Source organism: Bombina bombina, chromosome 7 (assembly GCF_027579735.1).
Source record: "Bombina bombina isolate aBomBom1 chromosome 7, aBomBom1.pri, whole genome shotgun sequence".
NCBI classification, from domain to species: domain Eukaryota; kingdom Metazoa; phylum Chordata; class Amphibia; order Anura; family Bombinatoridae; genus Bombina; species Bombina bombina.
The window spans coordinates 522570579-522593162 of record NC_069505.1 but is presented as its reverse complement, the minus strand read 5'-3'; the positions used below and the strand labels follow the sequence as shown (position 1 = coordinate 522593162).

At 42.2% G+C, this 22584-nt stretch overlaps 1 protein-coding gene across 5 annotated transcripts in view; it reads right to left on the bottom strand.

Annotated features, from left to right (window-relative positions):
* The window catches only part of SIPA1L3 (signal induced proliferation associated 1 like 3), a 349276-nt gene that overhangs the window by 134917 nt on the left and 191775 nt on the right, over window positions 1-22584 (bottom strand). For all 5 annotated transcript variants that reach the window (XM_053721794.1, XM_053721796.1, XM_053721797.1 and 2 more), the window contains one exon: window positions 14729-14859. In XM_053721794.1, the coding sequence (XP_053577769.1) occupies window positions 14729-14859 (131 nt within the window). The remainder of the gene's footprint in view (window positions 1-14728; window positions 14860-22584) is intronic.

Genomic DNA, 22584 nt, shown 5'->3' with positions numbered 1-22584 from the left:
CTCTAAGCCTGTCCGTAATGTCGTCTAGCGTAGATGAACTAAGGTTCTCTTCAAGCGACTCAATCCAAAATGCTGCCGCAGCCGTAATCGGCGCGATACATGCAAGGGGTTGTAATATAAAACCTTGTTGAACAAACATTTTCTTAAGGTAACCCTCTAATTTTTTATCCATTGGATCTGAGAAAGCACAGCTATCCTCCACCGGGATAGTGGTACGCTTAGCTAAAGTAGAAACTGCTCCCTCCACCTTGGGGACCGTTTGCCATAAGTCCCGAGTGGTGGCGTCTATTGGAAACATCTTTCTAAATATTGGAGGGGGTGAGAACGGCACACCGGGTCTATCCCACTCCTTAGTAACAATTTCAGTTAGTCTCTTAGGTATAGGAAAAACGTCAGTACTCGCCGGTACCGCAAAGTATTTATCCAACCTACACAGTTTCTCTGGTATTGCAACGGTGTTACAATCGTTGAGAGCTGCTAAGACCTCCCCTAGTAATACACGGAGGTTCTCCAATTTAAATTTAAAATTTGAAATATCTGAGTCCAATCTGTTTGGATCAGAACCGTCACCCACAGAATGAAGCTCTCCGTCCTCATGCTCTGCGAGCTGTGACGCAGTATCAGACATGGCCCTAGCATTGTCAGCGCACTCTGTTCTCACCCCAGAGTGATCACGCTTGCCTCTTAGTTCTGGTAATTTAGACAAAACTTCAGTCATAACAGTAGCCATATCTTGTAATGTTATCTGTAATGGCCGCCCAGATGTACTAGGCGCCAAAATATCACGCACCTCCCGGGCGGGAGATGCAGGTACTGCCGCGTGAGGCGAGTTAGTCGGCATAACTCTCCCCTCGCTGTTTGGTGAAATTTGTTCACATTGTACAGATTGACTTTTATTTAAAGTAGCATCAATACAGTTAGTACATAAATTTCTATTGGGCTCCACCTTGGCATTGGAACAAATGACACAGATATCTTCCTCTGAGTCAGACATGTTTAACACACTAGCAAAAAACTTACAACTTGGTTATAATCTTTTTTAGCAAAAAAACGTACTGTGCCTCAAAGAGGTACTAACGATTAAATGACAGTTGAAATAATGAACTGAAAAACAGTTATAGCATCAAACTTTAAAACAACAAAACTTTTAGCAAAGGTTTGTTCCCATTAGTAAAATAACAATAATTAAATTTGACATAAAAAATACAAAGCAACGTTTTTATTCACAGTCACTATAAGAATTCTCACAGCTCTGCTGAGAGAATTTACCTCCCTTCAAAGAAGTTTGAAGACCCCTGAGATCTATCAGAGATGAACCGGATCATGCAGGAAATATAAAAGTAACTGACTGGTATTTTTTGATGCGTAGCAAAGAGCGCCAAAAACGGCCCCTCCCTCTCCCACACAGCAGTGAAGAGAAACGAAACTGTCACAATTAAAGCAAAAAAACTGCCAAGTGGAAAATAATGCCCAAATATTTATTCACACAGTACCTCAGCAATGTAAACGATTCTACATTCCAGCAAAAACGTTTAACATGATAAATAGTTATTAAAAAGGATTAGTGACCTTTAACAGAGTAGTTCCGGTGAAATACCATCCCCAGAATACTGAAGTGTATACATACATGTCATTTTAACGGTATGGCAGGATTTTCTCATCAATTCCATTCAGAAAATAAAAACTGCTACATACCTCAATGCAGATTCATCTGCCCGCTGTCCCCTGATCTGAAGCCTTTACCTCCCTCAGATGGCCGAGAACAGCAATATGATCTTAACTACTCCGGTTAAAATCATAGTAAAAAACTCTGACAGATTCTTCCTCAAACTCTGCCAGAGAAGTAATAACACGCTCCGGTGCTATTTTAAAATAACAAACTTTTGATTGAAGTCATAAAAACTAAGTATAATCACCATAGTCCTCTCACACATCCTATCTAGTCGTTGGGTGCAAGAGAATGACTGGGACTGACGTAGAGGGGAGGAGCTATATGCAGCTCTGCTGGGTGAATCCTCTTGCATTTCCTGTTGGGGAGGAGTTATATCCCAGAAGTAATGATGACCCGTGGACTGATCACACATAACAGAAGAAAGGGGCATGCTGCTTAGAAGCCTGTATCTCAAGCATCTAAGCAGCTACAGACCTCCAAGACACACCGTTGGAAAGGTAATCGCCAGCTTAGCACCCAGGTGGGAAAGTGCTTAGCACTCAAAGGGTTAAAGTGATATTAAACCCAACATTTTTATTTCATGGTTCAGATAGAGCATGCAATTTTAAACAACTTTCCAATGTACTTGTGTTATCTAATTTGCTTCGTTCTTTTGGTATCCCTTTGTTGAAAAGAATACCTAGGTAGGCTCAGGAGCTAGAAGCTAGCTGCTGATTGGTGACTGCACATATATGCCTCTTGTCATTGACGTACCAATGTGTTCAGTCAACTCCCAGTAGTGCATTTCTGTTCCTTCAAAAAAAGGATACCAAGAGAATGAAGCAAAATTGTCAATAGAAGTAATTTGGAAAGTTGTTTAAAAATGTTCTAGCTGAGTCATGAAATATATTTTTTTGAGTTTCATGTCCCTTTAAAAAATTGTAGTATAGCAGCCGGCCTAGAAACCTATAGGTTTGATAGCCCCAAGCCACCATTTTCTTTTAGAATATATAAGTCCCATTTCTTTACCAGGGATTAAGATTCCATAAGTATTTCTTGATTGTGTTTTGGAGTTGTGTAATAAAGGCATGTGGCAAGGCAATACAAAGGATTTGTAATACATATAGGAACTTTGGAAATATGCTCATTTTTATTACACCGATACATTCTAACCACAAAATGCACTTGTTTTTCCAACTGCAGAAAAGATCACATACTATCGCATCTTTAACCCCTTAACGACCAACGACGTATGGGGTACGTCCTGCAAAAAAATGCAGTTAAGGACCAAGGACGTACCCCGTACGTCTTTGGTCTTTGAAAGCCCTGGAAGCGATCCTGATCGCTTCCAGCCGCTTTCATGTTATTGCAGTGATGCCTCGATATTGAGGCATCCTGCAATAACAGTTTTGAGCAGTCCGATTTAGAGAGAGCCACTCTGTGGCCCTCTCTGCATCGGCCATTGATCGCGGTGTTCGTTGGTGGGTGGGAGCTTATCCAGGGAGGTGGGTGGGCGGCGATCAATGGAGGAGGGAGGCAGGATCGCGTGTGGGGTGCGTGCCAGAATGCTCGCGCGTGCACGGGAGCGTGAGCGAGCGTGCGCGTGCACGAGGGTGGGTGCGCGCGTGTGCGGGTGGGAACCCTACACTATGGAACAATTATAAGGACTCAGTGGGAGAGACTCAGTGGGAGAGAGGGTATAAATAAATAAAAGTAGTAATCTGGGAGAGGGTTGGGGGTTGTGGGGAGGCAGCTACACTACAGAAAATAGTTGTTTATTTTAAAATAAAAATAAACAAAAACTTTTTAATTTCAAACTGGGTACTGGCAGACAGCTGCCAGTACCCAATATGGCGCACAATAAGGCAGGGGGGGGGGGTTAGAGAGCTGTTTGGGGGGGATCAGGGAGGTTGGGGGCTAAGGGGGGATCCTACATAGCAGAATATGTAAATATGCTCAAAAAAATAATAAAAAAATAAAAGATAGCTTTTATTTTAGTACTGGCAGACTTTCTGCCAGTACTTAAGATGGCGGGACAATTGTGGGGTGGGGGAGGGAAGAGAGCTGTTTGGGAGGGATCAGGGGGTGTGATGTGTCAGGTGGGAGGCTGATTTCTACACTAAAGCTAAAATTAACCCTGCAAGCTCCCTACAAGCTACCTAATTAACCCCTTCACTGCTAGCCATAATACTCGTGTGATGCGCAGCTGCATTTAGCGGCCTTCTAATTACCAAAAAGCAACGCCAAAGCCATATATGTCTGCTATTTCTGAACAAAGGGGATCCCAGAGAAGCATTTACAACAATTTGTGCCATAATTGCACAAGCTGTTTGTAAATGATTTCAGTGAGAAACCTAAAATTGTGAAAAATTTAACTTTTTTATTAATTTGATCGCATTTGGCGGTGAAATGGTGGCATGAAATATACCAAAATTGGCCTAGATCAATACTTGGGGTTGTCTACTACACTACACTAAAGCTAAAATTATCCCTAAAAACTTCCTACATGCTCCATAATTAACCCCTTCACTGCTGGGCATAATACATGTGTAGTGCGCAGTGGCATTTAGCAGCCTTCTAATTACTAAAAAGCAACGCCAAAGCCATATATATCTGCTATTTCTGAACAAAGGGGATCCCAGAGAAGAATTTACAACCATTTAAGCCATAATTGCACAAGCTGTTTGTAAATAATTTCAGTGAGAAACCAAAAGTTTGTGAAAAAATTAGTAAAAAAGTGAACGATTTTTTGTATTTAATCGCATTTGGCGGTGAAATGGTGGCATGAAATATACCAAAATGGGCCTAGATGAATACTTTGGGATGTCTACTAAAAAAAATATATACATGTCAATGGATATTCAGAGATTCCTGAAAGATATTAGTGTTCTAATGTAACTAGCGCTAATTTTGAAAAATAATGGTTTGGAAATAGCAAAGTGCTACTTGTACTTGTTGCCCTATAACTTACAAAAAAAGCAAAGAACATGTAAACATTGGGTATTTCTAAACTCAGGACAAAATTTAGAAACTATTTAGCACGAGTGTTTTTTGGTGGTTGTAGATGTGTAATAGATTTTTGGGGTCATAGTTAGAAAAAGTGTGTTTTTTTCAATTTTTTACTCATATTTTATAATTTTTTTTGTAGTAAATTATAAGATATGATGAAAATAATGGTATCTTTAGAAAGTCCATTTAATGGCGAGAAAAACGGTATATAATATGTGGGTACAGTAAATGAGTAAGAGGAAAAACATAATTTATGCTTACCTGATAAATTCCTTTCTTCTGTTGTGTGATCAGTCCACGGGTCATCATTACTTCTGGGATATAACTCCTCCCCAACAGGAAATGCAAGAGGATTCACCCAGCAGAGCTGCATACAGCTCCCCCCCTCTACGTCAGTCCCAGTCATTCGACCAAGAATCAACGAGAAAGGAGTAACCAAGGGTGAAGTGGTGACTGGAGTATAATTTAAAAGATATTTACCTGCCTTAAAACAGGGCGGGCCGTGGACTGATCACACAACAGAAGAAAGGAATTTATCAGGTAAGCATAAATTATGTTTTCTTCTGTTATGTGTGATCAGTCCACGGGTCATCATTACTTCTGGGATACCAATACCAAAGCAAAAGTACACGGATGACGGGAGGGAAAGGCAGGCTCATTATACAGAAGGAACCACTGCCTGAAGAACCTTTCTCCCAAAAATAGCCTCCGAAGAAGCAAAAGTGTCAAATTTGTAAAATTTGGAAAAAGTATGAAGTGAAGACCAAGTTGCAGCCTTGCAAATCTGTTCAACAGAGGCCTCATTCTTAAAGGCCCAAGTGGAAGCCACAGCTCTAGTGGAGTGAGCTGTAATTCTTTCAGGAGGCTGCTGTCCAGCAGTCTCATAGGCTAAACGTATTATGCTACGAAGCCAAAAAGAGAGAGAGGTAGCAGAAGCTTTTTGACCTCTCCTCTGTCCAGAGTAAACGACAAACAAGGAAGAAGTTTGGCGAAAATCTTTAGTTGCCTGCAAGTAGAACTTGAGGGCACGAACTACATCCAGATTGTGTAAAAGACGTTCCTTCTTTGAAGAAGGATTTGGACACAAGGATGGGACAACAATCTCTTGATTGATGTTCCTGTTAGTGACTACCTTAGGTAAGAACCCAGGTTTAGTACGCAGAACTACCTTGTCTGAGTGAAAAATCAGATAAGGGGAATCACAATGTAAGGCTGATAACTCAGAGACTCTTCGAGCCGAGGAAATAGCCATTAAAAACAGAACTTTCCAAGATAACATTTTTATATCAATGGAATGAAGGGGTTCAAACGGAACACCCTGTAAAACGTTAAGAACTAAGTTTAAACTCCATGGTGGAGCAACAGCTTTAAACACAGGCTTGATCCTAGCTAAAGCCTGACAAAAGGACTGGACGTCTGGATTTTCTGACAGACGTCTGTGTAACAAGATGGACAGAGCTGAAATCTGTCCCTTTAATGAACTAGCTGATAAACCCTTTTCTAAACCTTCTTGTAGAAAAGACAGTATCCTAGCGATCCTAACCTTACTCCAGGAGTAACCTTTGGATTCGCACCAGTATAGGTATTTCCGCCATATTTTATGGTAAATCCTTCTGGTAACAGGCTTCCTAGCCTGAATTAGGGTATCAATAACCGACTCAGAAAAACCACGTTTTGATAAAATCAAGCGTTCAATTTCCAAGCAGTCAGCTTCAGAGAAGTTAGATTTTGATGTTTGAATGGACCCTGTATCAGAAGGTCCTGTCTTAGAGGTAGAGACCAAGGCGGACAGGATGACATGTCCACTAGATCTGCATACCAAGTCCTGCGTGGCCATGCAGGTGCTATTAGAATTACTGATGCTCTCTCCTGTTTGATTTTGGCAATCAATCGAGGAAGCAGCGGGAAGGGTGGAAACACATAAGCCATCCTGAAGTTCCAAGGTGCTGTCAAAGCATCTATCAGAACTGCTCCCGGATCCCTGGATCTGGACCCGTAGCGAGGAAGTTTGGCGTTCTGGCGAGACGCCATGAGATCTATCTCTGGTTTGCCCCAACGTCGAAGTATTTGGGCAAAGACCTCCGGATGAAGTTCCCACTCCCCCGGATGAAAAGTCTGGCGACTCAAGAAATCCGCCTCCCAGTTCTCCACTCCCGGGATGTGGATTGCTGACAGGTGGCAAGAGTGAGACTCTGCCCAGCGAATTATCTTTGATACTTCCATCATTGCTAGGGAGCTTCTTGTCCCTCCCTGATGGTTGATGTAAGCTACAGTCGTGATGTTGTCCGACTGAAACCTGATGAACCCCCGAGTTGTTAACTGGGGCCAAGCCAGAAGGGCATTGAGAACTGCTCTCAATTCCAGAATGTTTATTGGAAGGAGACTCTCCTCCTGATTCCATAGTCCCTGAGCCTTCAGAGAATTCCAGACAGCGCCCCAACCTAGTAGGCTGGCGTCTGTTGTTACAATTGTCCAGTCTGGCCTGCTGAATGGCATCCCCCTGGACAGGTGTGGCCGATAAAGCCACCATAGAAGAGAATTTCTGGTCTCTTGATTCAGATTCAGAGTAGGGGACAAATCTGAGTAATCCCCATTCCACTGACTTAGCATGCATAATTGCAGCGGTCTGAGGTGTAGGCGTGCAAAAGGTACTATGTCCATTGCCGCTACCATTAAGCCGATCACCTCCATGCATTGAGCTACTGACGGGTGTTGAATGGAATGAAGGACGCGGCATGCATTTTGAAGCTTTGTTAACCTGTCTTCTGTCAGGTAAATCTTCATTTCTACAGAATCTATAAGAGTCCCCAAGAATGGAACTCTTGTGAGAGGAAAGAGAGAACTCTTCTTTTCGTTCACTTTCCATCCATGCGACCTTAGAAATGCCAGAACTAACTCTGTATGAGACTTGGCAGTTTGAAAGCTTGAAGCTTGAATTAGAATGTCGTCTAGGTACGGAGCTACCGAAATCCCTCGCGGTCTTAGTACCGCTAGAAGGGCACCCAGAACCTTTGTGAAGATTCTTGGAGCCGTAGCCAATCCGAATGGAAGAGCTACAAACTGGTAGTGCCTGTCTAAGAAGGCAAACCTTAGATACCGGTGATGATCTTTGTGGATCGGTATGTGAAGGTAAGCATCCTTTAAATCCACTGTGGTCATGTACTGACCCTCTTGGATCATGGGTAAGATTGTCCGAATAGTTTCCATTTTGAACGATGGAACTCTTAGGAATTTGTTTAGAGTCTTTAAATCTAAGATTGGCCTGAAAGTTCCCTCTTTTTTGGGAACCACAAACAGGTTTGAGTAGAACCCTTGTCCTTGTTCCGACCGCGGAACCGGATGGATCACTCCCATTAATAACAGATCTTGTACGCAGCGTAGAAACGCTTCTTTCTTTATCTGGTTTGTTGACAACCTTGACAGATGAAATCTCCCTCTTGGGGGAGATAATTTGAAGTCTAGAAGGTATCCCTGCGATATGATCTCTAGAGCCCAGGGATCCTGAACATCTCTTGCCCAGGCCTGGGCGAAGAGAGAGAGTCTGCCCCCCACTAGATCCGGTCCCGGATCGGGGGCTCTCGGTTCATGCTGTCTTTGGGGCAGCAGCAGGTTTCCTGGCCTGCTTGCTCTTGTTCCAGGACTGGTTAGGCTTCCAGCCTTGCCTGTAACGAGCAACAGCTCCTTCCTGTTTTGGTGCAGTGGAGGTTGATGCTGCTCCTGTTTTAAAGTTCCGAAAGGGACGAAAATTAGACTGTCTAGCCTTAGCTTTGGCTTTGTCTTGAGGTAGGGCGTGGCCCTTACCTCCTGTAATGTCAGCGATAATCTCTTTCAAACCGGGCCCAAATAAAGACTGCCCCTTGAAAGGTATATTAAGTAATTTGGACTTAGAAGTAACATCAGCTGACCAGGATTTTAGCCACAGCGCCCTACGTGCCTGTATGGCGAATCCTGAGTTCTTAGCCGTAAGTTTGGTTAAATGTACTACGGCCTCCGAAATGAAGGAATTAGCTAGTTTAAGGACTCTAAGCCTGTCCGTAATGTCGTCTAGCGTAGATGAACTAAGGTTCTCTTCAAGCGACTCAATCCAAAATGCTGCCGCAGCCGTAATCGGCGCGATACATGCAAGGGGTTGTAATATAAAACCTTGTTGAACAAACATTTTCTTAAGGTAACCCTCTAATTTTTTATCCATTGGATCTGAGAAAGCACAGCTATCCTCCACCGGGATAGTGGTACGCTTAGCTAAAGTAGAAACTGCTCCCTCCACCTTGGGGACCGTTTGCCATAAGTCCCGAGTGGTGGCGTCTATTGGAAACATCTTTCTAAATATTGGAGGGGGTGAGAACGGCACACCGGGTCTATCCCACTCCTTAGTAACAATTTCAGTTAGTCTCTTAGGTATAGGAAAAACGTCAGTACTCGCCGGTACCGCAAAGTATTTATCCAACCTACACAGTTTCTCTGGTATTGCAACGGTGTTACAATCGTTGAGAGCTGCTAAGACCTCCCCTAGTAATACACGGAGGTTCTCCAATTTAAATTTAAAATTTGAAATATCTGAGTCCAATCTGTTTGGATCAGAACCGTCATCCACAGAATGAAGCTCTCCGTCCTCATGCTCTGCGAGCTGTGACGCAGTATCAGACATGGCCCTAGCATTGTCAGCGCACTCTGTTCTCACCCCAGAGTGATCACGCTTGCCTCTTAGTTCTGGTAATTTAGACAAAACTTCAGTCATAACAGTAGCCATATCTTGTAATGTTATCTGTAATGGCCGCCCAGATGTACTAGGCGCCAAAATATCACGCACCTCCCGGGCGGGAGATGCAGGTACTGCCGCGTGAGGCGAGTTAGTCGGCATAACTCTCCCCTCGCTGTTTGGTGAAATTTGTTCACATTGTACAGATTGACTTTTATTTAAAGTAGCATCAATACAGTTAGTACATAAATTTCTATTGGGCTCCACCTTGGCATTGGAACAAATGACACAGATATCTTCCTCTGAGTCAGACATGTTTAACACACTAGCAAAAAACTTACAACTTGGTTATAATCTTTTTTAGCAAAAAACGTACTGTGCCTCAAAGAGGTACTAACGATTAAATGACAGTTGAAATAGTGAACTGAAAAACAGTTATAGCATCAAACTTTAAAACAACAAAACTTTTAGCAAAGGTTTGTTCCCATTAGTAAAATAACAATAATTAAATTTGACATAAAAAATACAAAGCAACGTTTTTATTCACAGTCACTATAAGAATTCTCACAGCTCTGCTGAGAGAATTTACCTCCCTTCAAAGAAGTTTGAAGACCCCTGAGATCTATCAGAGATGAACCGGATCATGCAGGAAAAATAAAAGTAACTGACTGGTATTTTTTGATGCGTAGCAAAGAGCGCCAAAAACGGCCCCTCCCTCTCCCACACAGCAGTGAAGAGAAACGAAACTGTCACAAATAAATCAAAAAAACTGCCAAGTGGAAAATAATGCCCAAATATTTATTCACACAGTACCTCAGCAATGTAAACGATTCTACATTCCAGCAAAAACGTTTAACATGATAAATAGTTATTAAAAAGGATTAGTGACCTTTAACAGAGTAGTTCCGGTGAAATACCATCCCCAGAATACTGAAGTGTATACATACATGTCATTTTAACGGTATGGCAGGATTTTCTCATCAATTCCATTCAGAAAATAAAAACTGCTACATACCTCAATGCAGATTCCTCTGCCCGCTGTCCCCTGATCTGAAGCCTTTACCTCCCTCAGATGGCCGAGAACAGCAATATGATCTTAACTACTCCGGTTAAAATCATAGTAAAAAACTCTGACAGATTCTTCCTCAAACTCTGCCAGAGAAGTAATAACACGCTCCGGTGCTATTTTAAAATAACAAACTTTTGATTGAAGTCATAAAAACTAAGTATAATCACCATAGTCCTCTCACACATCCTATCTAGTCGTTGGGTGCAAGAGAATGACTGGGACTGACGTAGAGGGGGGGAGCTGTATGCAGCTCTGCTGGGTGAATCCTCTTGCATTTCCTGTTGGGGAGGAGTTATATCCCAGAAGTAATGATGACCCGTGGACTGATCACACATAACAGAAGAAATTACAGCTAAACACAAACACAGCAGAAATGTAAAAATAGCCTTGGTCCCAAACGGACAGAAAATGGAAAAGTGCTGTGGTCATTAAGGGGTTAAAATTTTTATAATTTTAATCATACTAAATGTGGGGGTTGGAAGATAAATACATGCCCAAGTATTTCATTCTGCTGCTTTTGTAAGTTAAAGGGCATTTAGCTACAATCCGTAGTATAACTTGTGACAGTACTATTACATTTAAAGGGACAGTCTAGTCATAATTAAATTTTCATGATTCAGATAGGGCATGCAATTTCAAACAACTTTCCAATTTACTTCAATCATCAAATTTAATTTGTTCTCTTGGTATTCTTTGTTGAAAGCTAAACCTTGGTAGGCTTATATGCCGATTTCTAAACTCTTGAAGTTCACCTCTTATTTCAGTGCTATTTAACAGTTTTTACACAGCTAAACAGTGCCAGTTCACGTGTGCCATATAGATAGCATTGTGCTCACTTCTGTGAAGTTACCTAGGAGTCAGCACTGATTGGCTAAAATGCAAGTCTGTCAAAAGAACTGAAATAAGAGGGCAGTCTGTAGAGGCTTAGATACAAGGTAATCACAGAGGTAAAAAGTGTATTAAAATAACTGTGCTGGTTATGTAATACTGGGGAATGGGTAATAAATGGATAATCTATCTTTTTAAACAATAACAGTTCTGGAGTAGACTATACCTTTAACATTTTGGACTTGGATAGATTAAGATGGAAGTTTGACAATTTATCCTACTCTTCAAACGCTGCAAGCACAGCTGGGAGATATGTCTGTACGCTAGTAAGCATCAGACAAACTGGCTATGTACAACAATGACGTCCTTCTGTTTCGCCCATCGGGATTCCTTTAATCTGGGTGTTAGCTCAAATTTTATGGAATAACGTAATTTTGTATGCATGGATAGTCTAGAATCAGTGATTAGGTACTGTACTTCACTGCAGTTGATCCACATTTCAAGTGCATTTAAAATAATTTTGTGAGCAAACGCCACATGGTTTTACAGAGCAAGCACACACCTTTTTAGCCCTTTAAGGACACAGCTTTCAGTTTGCTCAATTGTTTTATGACGGAAAAATTCCGTCATATGTCCTTAAGAGGTTAAAAAAAACTTGAGTATGTTTATCTCATCTACTTTGCTTTGACCGATTAGGGACAGATATAAACTGAGCTTCTGCACTGATCAATCAAGAAATCACTGTGTATCATTTTGCAGGGTCAATTTCTGGATCTTCTCCGGGGACAGTGGGGGAAAAAATCCACAGTTTTTACAGTTCAATTACAAGAAATACTAACTGTATAGTGCAATCTTTTTCTCTTATTATGTAAGGTTTTGAGGGGAAGTCAAATTTAAGAAAATATCACAACAAAGAAGGATTAGCAACTCTGTAATTCATGGGTAATTTTATGGTTAACCCCTTAATGACCGAGGACGTGCAGGGCACGTCCTCAAAAAAAAGGCAGTTAATGCCTGAGGACGTACCCTGCACGTCCTCGGTGTGGAAAGCAGCTGGAAGCGATCCTGCTCGCTTCCAGCTGCTTTCCGGTTATTGCAGTGATGCCTCGATATGGAGGCATCCTGCAATAACGCTAGATGGCCATCCGATGCAGAGAGAGCCACTCTGTGGCCCTCTCTGCACCGGACATCGATGGCCGGTATCGTTGGTGGGTGGGAGCCGACTTGGGAGGCGGGTGGGCGGCCATCGATGGGCCGGGTAATGTAGAGGGGGGCGGGATCGGGGGCAGAGCCGATGGGGGCGCGCACGGGCGCGCGCGCGTGCACGGGGGCGGCGGGCGGGCGCGTGCACGGGGGCGGCGGGCGGGCGCGTGCACGGGGCGGGAGCGGGTGGGAACGCTACACTACAGAAAATATAACTGTATAAAATTTTTAGAAAGCGGTATTTTAATGGTAAAAAAAATATAAATCGAAGGTATCTAGGAGGGGGTGGGGGGTTGGTCTTTGGTGGGGCAGGGTGCTACACTACAGAAAAGGGGAAAAATTTAAAAATCACCAATTTTATTCTAAACTGGGTACTGGCAGACAGCTGCCAGTACCCAAGATGGCGGCCATTAAGACAGGGGGAGAGTTAGAGAGCTGTTTGGTGGGGGATCAGTCAGTTTGGGGGCTAAAGGGGGGTCCTACAGAGCAGCATATGTAAATATGCCTTTTCTTTTTTAAAAAAAAAGCCCAAATATAGCTTTTATTTTAGTACTGGCAGTTTCTGCCAGTACTTAAGATGGCGGGGACAATTGTGGGGTGGGGGAGGGAAGAGAGCTGTTTGGGAGGGATCAGGGGGTCTGATGTTTCAGGTGGGAGGCTAAGCTCTACACTAAAGCTAAAATTAACCCTGCAAGCTCCCTACAAGCTACCTAATTAACCCCTTCACTGCTAGCCATAATACGTGTGATGCGCATTTAGCGGCCTAAGTACCAAAAAGCAACGCCAAAGCCATATGTGTCTGCTATTTCTGAACAAAGGGGATCACAGAGAAAAATTTACAACCATTTATGTCATAATTGCACAAGCTGTTTGTAAATAATTTCAGTGAGAAACAAAAAGTTTGTGAAAAAGGGAACTTTTTTTTTTATTTGATCGCATTTGGCGGTGAAATGGTGGCATGAAATATACCAAAATGGGCCTAGATCAATACTTTGGGTTGTCTGCTACACTAGAATAAAGCTAAAATTAACCCTACAAGCTCCCTAATTAACCCCTGCACTGCTGGGCATAATACACGTGTGGTGCGCAGCGGCATTTAGCGGCCTTCTAATTACCAAAAAGCAATGCCAAAGCCATATATGTCTGCTATTTCTGAACAAAGGGGATCCCAGAGAAAAATTTACAACCATTTATGCCATAATTGCACAAGCTGTTTGTAAATAATTTCAGTGAGAAACCGAAAGTTTGTGAAAAAGTGAACGATTTTTTGTATTTGATCGCATTTGGCGGTGAAATGGTGGCGTGAAATATACCAAAATTGGCCTAGATCAATACTTTGGGATGTCTTCTAAAAAAAAATATATACATGTCAAGGCATATTCAGGGATTCCTGAAAGATATCAGTGTCCCAATGTAACTAGCGCTAATCTTGAATAAAATGGTTTGGAAATAGCAAAGTGCTACTTGTATTTATTTCCCTATAACTTGCAAAAAAAGCAAAGAACATGTAAACATTGGTTATTTCTAAACTCAGGACAAAATTTAGAAAATATTTAGCATGGGTGTTTTTTGGTGGTTGTAGATGTGTAACAGATTTTGGGGGTCAAAGTTAGAAAAAGTGTGTTTTTTCCATTTTTTTCTCATATTTTATAATTTTTTTTACAATAAATTATAAGATATGATGAAAATAATGGTATCTTTGGAAAGTCCATTTAATGGCGAGAAAAACGGTATATAATATGTGTGGGTACAGTAAATGAGCAAGAGGAAAATTACAGCTAAACACAAACACCGCAAAAATGTAAAAATAGCCTTGGTCCCAAACGGACAGAAAATGGAAAAGTGCTGTGGTCATTAAGGGGTTAAAGGGATAATAAACCAAATTTTTTTTATTTCATGATTCAGATAGAGCTGCAATGTTAAGCAACTTTGTAATTTACTCCTATTATCACTTTTTCTTTGTTCTCTTGCTATCTTTATTTAGAAAGCAAAAATGTAAAGCTTAAGAGCCGGCCCATTTTAGGTTCAGCACCCTGGATAGCGCTTGATTATTGGTTGCTACATTTAGCCACCAATAAGAAGCGTAACCCAAATGCTGAACCAGCTTTACATTCCTGTTCTTTAAATAAAGATAACAAGAGAGCAAAGAAAAATTGATAATAGGAGCAAATTACAAAGTTGCTTAAAATTGCATGCTCTATCTGAATCATGAAAGAAAAAAATTGGGGTTAGTGTCCCTTTACGTAGAAACCATCACGTTTGTTATTACCTCGCTGGTTCTTAAGATGATCCGGTACTGAAACTGAAGTCCATAGTCTTTGTTATCTTCCAGCTTGTCCCTTTTCAAGCTTACAGCAACTGGACCCAATTTTTCGTCTACGCCAAAGTAGTTACAATGCTCTGAAAAGACAGACATCATAGCCTGATTATTTTAGACAATATCTAGAGAACAACTGCAGAAAAAATGGTGAATAGCCACTGAGGAGCTTTATAAAGTTGGGTGGCATTGGTGCCACCAGCAAATTATTAACATTCAAAACATATTCCCTTCTGATGTGTAAGCTTAAAGGGACAGTCAAGTCCAAAAAAAAAACTTTCATGATAGGGCATGTAATTTTAAACAACTTTCCAATTTACTTTTATCACTAATTTTGCTTTGTTCTCTTGGTATTCTTTCTTGAAAGCTAAACCTAGGAGGTTCATATGCTAATTTCTTAGACCTTGAAGGCCGCCTCTAAGCTGAATGCATTTTGACCACTAGAGGGCGTTAGTTCATGTGTTTCATATAGATAACATTGAGCTCATGCACGTGAAATTACCGAGGAGTGAGCACTGATTGGCTAAAATGCAAGTCTCTACTGAAGAACTGAAATAAGGGAACAGTCTGGAGAGGCTTAGATATAAGGTAATTACAGAGGTAAAAAGTATATTAATATAACAGTGTTGGTTACGCAAAACTGGGGAATGGGTAATTAAGGGATTATCTATCTTTTAAAACAACAAAAATTCTGGTGTTGACTGTTCCTTTAAAAGCAGGGCTCGACAAACCCAGGGATCCAGTGAGCCCTGGCTCCTAGAATATTACCTCTGACTTGCAACTTTTTGGGTGATTCTCTGTATACAAATACCACTGTCTGCTTCCTCAATATTCTTACTGGCTCCAAAATTGTAAATAGATTTGTCGACCCATGGCTTAAAAGGGACATTGTACACTGGATTTTTCTTTGCATAAATGTTTTGTAGATGATCCATTTATATAGCCCATCTAAGGGTGTTTGTAACAATGTATAGTTTTGCTTATTTTTTTAATAACATTGTGCTGATTTTTAGACTCCTAACCAAGCCCCAAAGTGTCAGATGTATATTCACATTTACAGACTCCTGCTGGCTCCAGTTTGTCTAATCTGTCTTTTCATATGCAGGGAAGGGGGTCTGCTTCCACCCCCTTCCACTGGGTGGCTAAACTGGGAACTTCTACTTAGGTTTTTAAAGGTTTTATACAGGATTTTTAGATCAGGACCTGTGCAGATTTTTCATTATGGTAGTGTCTATTACATGCAGTTATATGAAAATTGGTGTATACTCTCCCTTGAAAGCAGAGTTCTTCCCAAAAAAATTCCCAAGACCAATTGACATGACACCACATACCCATACCTCCCAACATTTCAAAATTCAAAAGAGGGACACCCCCCCCCCCCCCGCAAAAAAATTGAAATGTGGTGGGCAAGGCTTAAAAAATCATAAGACCAAAGTAATATAAATAAAATTCTAAATAAAGTCATAGATTTTAATACACTTAGGCAGCAAATCAAACACAAGCTCAAACCACTGGTATGGCTATGTGAGCTATGTATTTAATTATCCTTTGCAAAGACATTGCTAACGATTTTTATCTTAATTGGACATTTAATAATAAATTATTTAAAACTGCTCTCTGCATTCCCCATTAATATTCTAGATTCTGGCCTTTAAAAAGTCAGCAAAAATGCACAGTAGCACACACATAGCGGTCACTTACACATGCAGATACACACATACACACACTACATAGCATACATTTATACAGGCAGATACACAGACACTACATAGTATACACTTATACATGCAGATACACACACTACATATACACTTACATATGCAGATACACACACTACATAGCATACACTTATACAGGCAGATACACAGACACTACATAGTATACACTTATACATGCAGATACACACACACTACATAGCATACACTTATACATGCAGATACACACACACTACATAGCATACACTTATACATGCAGATACACACACACTACATAGCATACACTTATACATGCAGATACACACACACTACATATCATACACTTACACATGCAGATACACACACTACATAGCATACACTTATACAGGCAGATACACAGACACTACATAGTATACACTTATACATGCAGATACACACACTACATATACACTTACACATGCAGATACACACACTACATAGCATACACTTATACAGGCAGATACACAGACACTACATAGTATACACTTATACATGCAGATACACACACACTACATAGCATACACTTATACATGCAGATACACACACACACACTACATAGCATACACAAGCAGATACACACACACTACATAGCATACACTTATACATGCAGATACACACACACTACATAGCATACACTTATACATGCAGATACACACACACTACATAGCATACACTTATACATGCAGATACACACACACTACATAGCATACACTTATACATGCAGATACACACACACTACATAGCATACACTTATACATGCAGATACACACACACTACATAGCATACACTTACACATGAAGATACACACACACTACATAGCATACACTTATACATGCAGATGCACACACACATTACATAGCATACACTTACACATGCAGATACACACACTACATAGCATACACTTACACATGAAGATACACACACACTACATAGCATCAGTGGAGGCTCCTCCAGTTGTGCACATTCGCACGTGAACCCCCCAGGGGGCAAGGAGGAAAAAAAAAAAATGAGCCAAAAAAAAAAAAAATGTTTAATTTTTTTGTTTAATTTTTTTTTTTATTAGTGTGTGTGTGTTATTATTTATTATAATATAATGTAGGCTCTGTTTTTTGTAGCCACCCCACTAGCCGCCCTCTCAGCCTGCTGTAGGACCGGTAATATTTAAAAATATTATATACCACACAAGGATAGATTAGATTTGAAGCAGGAGGGAGCTAGGACCCAGGCGGACACTGACGTCACCGCATCAGTCACTAGCGTCTCCTCCTCGGGCTGCTCTCACTGCGCGAGTGCGCGCACTGTGCACACCTGGCAGAGACATGGCAGAGCAGACACTGATCGCACGTGCGATCAAGCAAAACCCTATCCTGCACAGTGATCTCTATGCATCACTGTGCAGGCGTTGCTCCTCCCAGCCCGGCACTGGTAATAGAGCCCTATTCGCACAGGCTGAAGTGTGCGAGCTGACTTCAGCCTGTGCTCTGGCTCCACCCACGGTCTGCCTGTCATGGTGAGTCTCGCCTCTGATACGCTACTAGCGTCACGTGACCGCCCCCACAAGGCTCCTCCCGCTCAACGGCGCAAAAATCGCATTGAGGAGATAGCCGTTGAGCGGATAGGAGCCTTGTTTACAGAGCTCTGACCTGTTTTGTTCAACTTTACTTGCCTCTAAAAAAAAACGATTTAGCCCTTGCTGGCAGCAGACGTGGTGTTGTTGGTGGTGGCTGCTGAGTGCTGACACTGAGTCCAGGACTCCTGACATAAATTAAATGAATAACATAACAGACAGACTTACTTATATTAATAGATAATTTTGCCAATAGTTAGCTTAAGCTGCCTTAGTAGTGGGCACTGGCCAGTGGGCCTTATTTTGCTGCAGGCCTGCAGCTGCTGAGCTTATTAGTTTAGTTTAAACTTTTAAACTAACTGTAGTTAACTTAATTAAACTTACACAACAGAGTTGAGATTACTTAGAGATTGAGTGTGAGACAGACACCAGTGTGTGTGAGAAAAAAAAGTTATTTTTGTGTTTTAACATAACATTTAGAGTACTTAGGTAGAGTTCTCTCTTAAAAAAACAGAATTTATGTTTACCTGATAAATTACTTTCTCCAACGGTGTGTCCGGTCCACGGCGTCATCCTTACTTGTGGGACATTCTCTTCCCCAACAGGAAATGGCAAAGAGCCCAGCAAAGCTGGTCACATGATCCCTCCTAGGCTCCGCCTACCCCAGTCATTCGACCGACGTTAAGGAGGAATATTTGCATAGGAGAAACCATATGGTACCGTGGTGACTGTAGTTAAAGAAAATAAATTATCAGACCTGATTAAAAAAACCAGGGCGGGCCGTGGACCGGACACACCGTTGGAGAAAGTAATTTATCAGGTAAACATAAATTCTGTTTTCTCCAACATAGGTGTGTCCGGTCCACGGCGTCATCCTTACTTGTGGGAACCAATACCAAAGCTTTAGGACACGGATGAAGGGAGGGAGCAAATCAGGTCACCTAAATGGAAGGCACCACGGCTTGCAAAACCTTTCTCCCAAAAATAGCCTCAGAAGAAGCAAAAGTATCAAACTTGTAAAATTTGGTAAAAGTGTGCAGTGAAGACCAAGTCGCTGCCCTACATATCTGATCAACAGAAGCCTCGTTCTTGAAGGCCCATGTGGAAGCCACAGCCCTAGTGGAATGAGCCGTGATTCTTTCGGGAGGCTGCCGTCCGGCAGTCTCGTAAGCCAATCTGATGATGCTTTTAATCCAAAAAGAGAGAGAGGTAGAAGTTGCTTTTTTACCTCTCCTTTTACCGGAATAAACAACAAACAAGGAAGATGTTTGTCTAAAATCCTTTGTAGCATCTAAAAAGAATTTTAGAGCGCGAACAACATCCAAATTGTGCAACAAACGTTCCTTCTTTGAAACTGGTTTCGGACACAGAGAAGGTACGATAATCTCCTGGTTAATGTTTTTGTTAGAAACAACTTTTGGAAGAAAACCAGGTTTAGTACGTAAAACCACCTTATCTGCATGGAACACCAGATAAGGAGGAGAACACTGCAGAGCAGATAATTCTGAAACTCTTCTAGCAGAAGAAATTGCAACTAAAAACAAAACTTTCCAAGATAATAACTTAATATCAACGGAATGTAAGGGTTCAAACGGAACCCCCTGAAGAACTGAAAGAACTAAGTTGAGACTCCAAGGAGGAGTCAAAGGTTTGTAAACAGGCTTAATTCTAACCAGAGCCTGAACAAAGGCTTGAACATCTGGCACAGCTGCCAGCTTTTTGTGAAGTAACACAGACAAGGCAGAAATCTGTCCCTTCAGGGAACTAGCAGATAATCCTTTTTCCAATCCTTCTTGAAGGAAGGATAGAATCTTAGGAATCTTAACCTTGTCCCAAGGGAATCCTTTAGATTCACACCAACAGATATATTTTTTCCAAATTTTGTGGTAAATCTTTCTAGTTACAGGCTTTCTGGCCTGAACAAGAGTATCGATAACAGAATCTGAGAACCCTCGCTTCGATAAGATCAAGCGTTCAATCTCCAAGCAGTCAGCTGGAGTGAAACCAGATTCGGATGTTCGAACGGACCCTGAACAAGAAGGTCTCGTCTCAAAGGTAGCTTCCAAGGTGGAGCCGATGACATATTCACCAGATCTGCATACCAAGTCCTGCGTGGCCACGCAGGAGCTATCAAGATCACCGACGCCCTCTCCTGATTGATCCTGGCTACCAGCCTGGGGATGAGAGGAAACGGCGGGAACACATAAGCTAGTTTGAAGGTCCAAGGTGCTACTAGTGCATCCACTAGAGCCGCCTTGGGATCCCTGGATCTGGACCCGTAGCAAGGAACTTTGAAGTTCTGACGAGAGGCCATCAGATCCATGTCTGGAATGCCCCACAGCTGAGTGACTTGGGCAAAGATTTCCGGATGGAGTTCCCACTCCCCCGGATGCAATGTCTGACGACTCAGAAAATCCGCTTCCCAATTTTCCACTCCTGGGATGTGGATAGCAGACAGGTGGCAGGAGTGAGACTCCGCCCATATAATGATTTTGGTCACTTCTTCCATCGCTAGGGAACTCCTTGTTCCCCCCTGATGGTTGATGTACGCAACAGTTGTCATGTTGTCTGATTGAAACCGTATGAACTTGGCCCTCGCTAGCTGAGGCCAAGCCTTGAGAGCATTGAATATCGCTCTCAGTTCCAGAATATTTATCGGTAGAAGAGATTCTTCCCGAGACCAAAGACCCTGAGCTTTCAGGGATCCCCAGACCGCGCCCCAGCCCATCAGACTGGCGTCGGTCGTGACGATGACCCACTCCGGTCTGCGGAATGTCATCCCTTGTGACAGGTTGTCCAGGGACAGCCACCAACGGAGTGAGTCTCTGGTCCTCTGATTTACTTGTATCTTCGGAGACAAGTCTGTATAGTCCCCATTCCACTGACTGAGCATGCACAGTTGTAATGGTCTTAGATGAATGCGCGCAAAAGGAACTATGTCCATTGCCGCTACCATCAAACCGATCACTTCCATGCACTGCGCTATGGAAGGAAGAGGAACGGAATGAAGTATCCGACAAGAGTCTAGAAGTTTTGTTTTTCTGGCCTCTGTCAGAAAAATCCTCATTTCTAAGGAGTCTATTATTGTTCCCAAGAAGGGAACCCTTGTTGACGGAGATAGAGAACTCTTTTCCACGTTCACTTTCCATCCGTGAGATCTGAGAAAGGCCAGGACAATGTCCGTGTGAGCCTTTGCTTGAGGAAGGGACGACGCTTGAATCAGAATGTCGTCCAAGTAAGGTACTACAGCAATGCCCCTTGGTCTTAGCACAGCTAGAAGGGACCCTAGTACCTTTGTGAAAATCCTTGGAGCAGTGGCTAATCCGAAAGGAAGCGCCACGAACTGGTAATGCTTGTCCAGGAATGCGAACCTTAGGAACCGATGATGTTCCTTGTGGATAGGAATATGTAGATACGCATCCTTTAAATCCACTGTGGTCATGAATTGACCTTCCTGGATGGAAGGAAGAATAGTTCGAATGGTTTCCATCTTGAACGATGGAACCTTGAGAAACTTGTTTAAGATCTTGAGATCTAAGATTGGTCTGAACGTTCCCTCTTTTTTGGGAACTATGAACAGATTGGAGTAGAACCCCATCCCTTGTTCTCTTAATGGAACAGGATGAATCACTCCCATTTTTAACAGGTCTTCTACACAATGTAAGAATGCCTGTCTTTTTATGTGGTCTGAAGACAACTGAGACCTGTGGAACCTCCCCCTTGGGGGAAGCCCCTTGAATTCCAGAAGATAACCTTGGGAGACTATTTCTAGCGCCCAAGGATCCAGAACATCTCTTGCCCAAGCCTGAGAGAAGAGAGAGAGAGTCTGCCCCCCACCAGATCCGGTCCCGGATCGGGGGCCAACATTTCATGCTGTCTTGGTAGCAGTGGCAGGTTTCTTGGCCTGCTTTCCCTTGTTCCAGCCTTGCATTGGTCTCCAAGCTGGCTTGGCTTGAGAAGTATTACCCTCTTGCTTAGAGGACGTAGCACTTTGGGCTGGTCCATTTCTACGAAAGGGACGAAAATTAGGTTTATTTTTTGCCTTGAAAGGCCGATCCTGAGGAAGGGCGTGGCCCTTACCCCCAGTGATATCAGAGATAATCTCTTTCAAGTCAGGGCCAAACAGCGTTTTCCCCTTGAAAGGAATGTTAAGTAGCTTGTTCTTGGAAGACGCATCAGCTGACCAAGATTTCAACCAAAGCGCTCTGCGCGCCACAATAGCAAACCCAGAATTCTTAGCCGCTAACCTAGCCAATTGCAAAGTGGCGTCTAGGGTGAAAGAATTAGCCAATTTGAGAGCATTGATTCTGTCCATAATCTCCTCATAAGGAGGAGAATCACTATCGACCGCCTTTATCAGCTCATCGAACCAGAAACATGCGGCTGTAGCTACAGGGACAATGCATGAAATTGGTTGTAGAAGGTAACCCTGCTGAACAAACATCTTTTTAAGTAAACCTTCTAATTTTTTATCCATAGGATCTTTGAAAGCACAACTATCCTCTATG